At 51.4% G+C, this 5,210-nt stretch overlaps 1 protein-coding gene across 1 annotated transcript; it reads right to left on the bottom strand.

Annotated features, from left to right (window-relative positions):
* Positions 1-2,144: 2,144 nt before the first annotated feature.
* LOC137474037 (inositol 1,4,5-trisphosphate receptor-interacting protein-like) lies at positions 2,145-4,973 on the bottom strand. The gene is made up of 2 exons (XM_068190271.1): positions 4,867-4,973; positions 2,145-4,232 (listed from the first exon to the last, which is right to left on the bottom strand). The coding sequence occupies exons 1-2, from the start codon at positions 4,971-4,973 to the stop codon at positions 2,159-2,161; spliced, it is 2,181 nt and encodes a 726-aa protein (XP_068046372.1). The 3' UTR covers positions 2,145-2,158.
* Positions 4,974-5,210: the final 237 nt, after the last annotated feature.

Here is a 5,210-nt window from a genome sequence, read left to right as displayed (position 1 = left end):
AGGGCTTTCCTGAAATGCAGTGAATTTCTATTGTAGTTGTACATACATCTTTTGCTTCTAGAGAAGCAAGTTGATGGTAGAAAGATCCTCCATGGAAACCACTAAAGAGCTTCCTTGACCAACAGGTTTTGAAATCTCTGATCCTGAAAACTGACTTCATTAAGGGTAAATACAAACAGCTACAGAGCTGCAGTGGAGCCAGTGAAGGTCTCCTTGAGTCTATGCATTGTAATAGATGATGGTAACAGGAGAGCTAAAATAAAATGCTTGTAAATCCACAATATAAAATCAGCATATGAAAAGGAAAGACCTGAAAGGTTTAACCGTCCTTAGGAACAAAACCTGATGGCAACTTTGTTTCATCACTCTCAAAACCTGTAGTAAAATTTTTAATATTGTTCTCATGAGGTACTATGAAGGTGAAGGTTCAAACGTGTGAAGAGAAAGGAGGAGGTGTTAGGGATGGTATGAGTTTGCTGGATTAAGTGACTTGGCTCCTAAGAAGCTGTGTTGAGTGACGAGGAAGGGACAAGGAAAATTGGGCAATTCCATTCCAGCCAATAAAACATTAAGGAGAAGCGTTACATGAAGAGCTCATTCTCTTGCAGCTTGATTCCTCCCTGCTGAATGTAAGGGCAATAAATACTTTGGGGTGTTCAGGAGAGAATGCACTGAAAATTTTTGTTCCAGGACCTGTTCCTTTCTTCTATCAGTGATGATGTGTGCTGCATGTAAACAGTTGCCAGGAAGGGTAAAGTGATCAGAAAAGGTTTAATTTACCAATGAAAAAATTGCACGGTTGAATTCACGAGGCAAAATTAATAGCCCTGCTTCAAAGTGCTATGGAAGCAGAATACCGGGAAGTGACTGCTGGACAAAATCACCGTTTGAGCCACTTATGTCATTTTTTCAGGTAGTTGCACTGGGTGGACATTTTTTAAGAAATGGTGGGTTAAATAAAAAGAAGGATGCATTTCAGGCAATCTGAGAAACTTTTCTCCTTTTATTATTTCTTCACACATATATATGTAGATATTACTGAAGGGCAACTATTACTGAAGGGTAGCTCAGTCTTTTAGGACTGAATTGTTCCCTAGGAGCGTATAAAAGTGATTGTGTAAAGAAACCTTTTCCAAATATTCCTACAAAATTCAGGAGTACTCTGCTGCAAAATTTCAGGCACTTCAGGCTTCGCGGCTTTTCACCTCCACGGCCTCTGGCAGCAGGAACGCCCGGCTAGAGCTGCCCTTGCAGAGACTGTGGCTGCCACGTGGACGGGTGCTCCAGGGCTATGGCGTTTGCCTCCCTGCTAGTGCTGAGCGCTCTGGCGTGGGTTCGCAGCTTTGATAGCTTCACGCTGAGAGGAAACGAAGGGACGAGAGAGGCACACTTTTCCGGCGAGGCAGAGAACTTTTATTTCCCGCGTGGTCACGGTGGTGGTCGGAGCGACTGTTCCCGGCGCTGGTGCAGGCCAAAATGGCGACGGGACAGAGAAAGCATTGGGTTTTCACCAACCTAACTAGCATTTATTAAAATCCCTAACTAAACCAACCCAAACTACAACAAAGCTTTAAGCATTTCTATGGGAATGCTCAAGAGACTGCATACTTAAAATATCCAACGTCTCTGTTTGCAAAGAGTCTTTATTTCAGATAGATGTATAGGAAGGGCATTCTCTAAGATACAGAGGGATAAATACAAAGAATGACACTAAGGGTAGCTCTGCAAAATAGTTCTACGCTGACAACACTAAAGGGCATCTGGGAGGAATGCTAAGTACTAAGTCTAATTAAAGCTACAGGTCGCTACATTAGAACTGCATTAAGTCCGTAACAGGCTAGGTTGCTGTCTTCGAGGTATTCCAAGCAACCTCCATCAGCTTCACTGTTCTTCTGTGAGGATGTGCAGGTGGAGCCAGTTTCTGCCTCACAGACTTAGGCAACAGCACTGTCGTAACTGGAAGGTGAAGGGCAAGGCCACTCAGAGGTGTGTCTGCACAACGAATCCATGTGCTGCAGCATCTTCCTTCTGCAGGAAAGGGAAAGCAGCTTCAGGATTGCCAATGACAAATGCAACAATTATGCAGAGTTCACGTGGCTGCCATCGGGTGTGACCCACCCCCCCCGGCCCCAGCACGGCTCTGTGCAGGGAACTCCTCTCAGTGGCTGGAGAGCAGCATCCGGAGGCGAAATCGCAGCCGACCATAAGCTTTCAGTGCCTCCATGTGGGCAGCAGGATCTCGGGCCAGGTGCTCAAAGAGGTTGAGTGGCTCAAGCCTTCGCATTGCCGATGGCAAGCTGATCTCTGCAGGAAGCCTCTCGTTGCCTAGCACAAAGTGCTCCAGGCATTTCAAGTGCAGGCAGCGGCGCAGGTACGCCATGACGTCCCACAGCCGCTGTGCAAATTCCCTCCTGCGCCACCGGGACAGCGGTACGGTGGTCAGCACGTGCATGACCACAGTCTTCCAGGTAGAGCTGGAAAAACCTGTGCCCCTCAGGATGCAGGTGAAGACCTGCAGGCATTTCAGGTGCAAGCTCTCACACGGCACCTGCCTGGCGATGTGCTGGAAGAATTTTGCCTCTGCCACAGCGTATGTCTCAGGCCACGCTGTGCTTGCCATGATGTTGGCCTCGGTGGGCTGACTGCTCACAAAGTTGCAGGAGTTGCCTTTCTGGGCCTCTGTGGGCTGGCTGACCACAAAGATGTCAGAGTCCCCTTGGCGCACCCCAAAGAGCATTTCCACTGTCAGGCTCCTCTTGCCTTTGCTCAGCTGGAATTGGCAGGACCGGCTGCAGGGCTGAAACACCAAGTGCCATGAGTATGACTGAGGCACATGCAGCCACGAGCATCTCACCAGCTGGTAGAACCAGTGGGAGGTTTTCTCCACATCCAGGTAGGAGCCAGTGCAGAGCGTCTCGAGGAGGCTGCGCTTCTGCTCCCGCCACAGCTCCTCCTGCGAGTGGTGCAGGAAGCACAACAGCTTCTCGCCCAGCCGCTCCCTCTCGCACGTGCACGCCAGCTCCACACGGACGCTGAAGGTCCTTGCTGCCATCTGCCCTGCACTGTTAAGCTCTAGGTGGAAGGTGTGCCCTGGCGGGGGATTCAGTGGGACCAGCACCTGGTACACCCCATCCCACTCACGGGGACTCCAGCCCTCAAAGGCACTGCCCACCCCGATGGCTTCTTGAGGCACCGGGTAGAAGCTATTGCTCACGCTGTCCACAAAGACACACGTGAAGTTCTCCATCAGCTCAGCTATCACTGAGCAACCTCTCTCCTGGTCCTCCACAGGCCACCATATGCTATCCAGTAAAAGGATGCCTTGCTCACTCCCAGCGTCCTGAGTGTCTTCACTGTCTTCAGTTCCACCATTGCCGCTCTCTTCCTTGCCACCATCGCTGACACCTTTTTCACTGGCAGCCACGTTACCTTGTTCTTCTTCTTTCCTATCCTTATTCCTGTTTCCCTCCACATTCAAATCACCCTGTTCTTCATCCTTGATTCTATCATTGCCATCTTCTTCGATAACGTCCTTATTTTCTTTCTCAGGTGCAGCAAAACCACTATGGTCTACTTCATTCCCATGATCACTGCTGTCTTCCTGCCCAGTCCAGTCTCTGCCTCTCTGTTCACTGGCATCACTGCTTTCCTGCACCTTCACATGCATGTATTCTTCCTGTCCATCTATGTTGTCTTCACCTTCATTTACATCATCGTTGTTGCCCGCCTTCACATTCGCACTGTTGCCTTTTTCTTCATTTCCATCTCCTTTTCCTTCCTTTCCAGTGTCCTTGTCTTGCTCCACCTGCACATCCTTGTTTTCTCCTTCATTTGCTTCATCGAGGTGTTCTTTATTTCCAGCAACATTGCCAGGTTCTTCTTCATTTCCTTCAGCAGTACTGTCCCCTGGCACATCCCCATCACTCCGTCCTTCATCTTTCTTTAAGACTTGGCCATTGCCACTGTTAACATAGCTGTCTTCCTTCGACTTCACATTATCATGGCCTTCAATGACATCATCGTTGTCTCCTACATCTGCAGCCACAGGACTGCCTTCTCTGTCATTTTCAGTCTCGCTGTCGTCTGCCTCCACAGTCACATCAGTGTTTTCTTTGCCTTTCTCTGAATCAGGGCTGTCTTCCTCCTGTTCTTTTCCTCTCCCATCTCCCAAGGTCTTCCAGGAGCTCTGGTCCTTGCTGCTGCTGCTGGCCGCACAGCTCCTTCTTCTGCAGCTAAACCACAGGCCCAAGAGGAGCAGAACGCCAGCAAGAAGACAGAATGGCCACTGCTGCAGGGCACCAAAGAGCACGGCTCCCCAGCCCTCGTCCTGCTGCTCCAGGGGCCCCCGCTCCAGCTCCTGCAGCAGCCGAGCCATCTCACGGTCCAGCAGCTCCTGACGCTCCTTCATTTGCCGGTGCGTGGCCTCATCCAGCCCATCCCCAGCTGGCCGGGGGTACTGGATCAGGCTTTGCACGAGCACGAAGAGTAATGAAAGTAAAGCCATGGTCTGCAGGAGGACACACAGAAGGGTTTCAGTGGGGCCGGAATGGAGACAGACAATGAGGGGCAGGAGCGGCAAGGATGTGGCGGCAGGAAGGAGAGGGCCCCCGGCAGCTGGCAAGGCCTGCACCGCTGCCCCAGCAAGCAGCGCGCCCTCAGCGAGGCGTTCCCGCCGGGGCTGGGCCCTGGATGCGGGGGCAGCCCCAGGTACCCGCGCTTCTCCCCCAGCCCTCCCCCAGCCCCCCAGCCCCGTCTCCTCGCTGCTGTGTACTCACCGCTTGCCCAGGCTCTACTGGGGCAGCGGAACTTGCTGAGGCCTTTTATAGCTGCCCCCATGGTGACACGGCGCCTGTGATGTCACAGAACCCAGAGCGCGTCACAGGCCAGCCCCGCCCGCCGTCCCCAGCCCGGTCAGTGAAGTCATCGTGGCCCTGGGCACCCAGCGCCCCAACAGACACCAAGTGCAGATCCATCACTCGGGAACCTGGCAACACCAGAGCTTCCCTTGACAAAGCAGGCACAAGCACCCTCGCACACAACCCTTGTCAAATATAAATTTGGGTGGCATGACCCATGGATGTTTTCACTACACAGGTGTAAGCTTTTATTTATTATGCAAGGCGGAACTTTTTTGCTATCAATATTGATATTTATTACTGTGGTGGTGCATCTCCCCTCCCTTGCTCCTTTCCAGGCTGCAGTGTGGTCTG

Source organism: Anomalospiza imberbis, chromosome 5, assembly GCF_031753505.1.
Source record: "Anomalospiza imberbis isolate Cuckoo-Finch-1a 21T00152 chromosome 5, ASM3175350v1, whole genome shotgun sequence".
In the NCBI taxonomy this organism is placed as follows: Eukaryota; Metazoa; Chordata; class Aves; order Passeriformes; family Viduidae; genus Anomalospiza; species Anomalospiza imberbis.
This window is presented reverse-complemented; position numbering and strand designations above follow the sequence as displayed.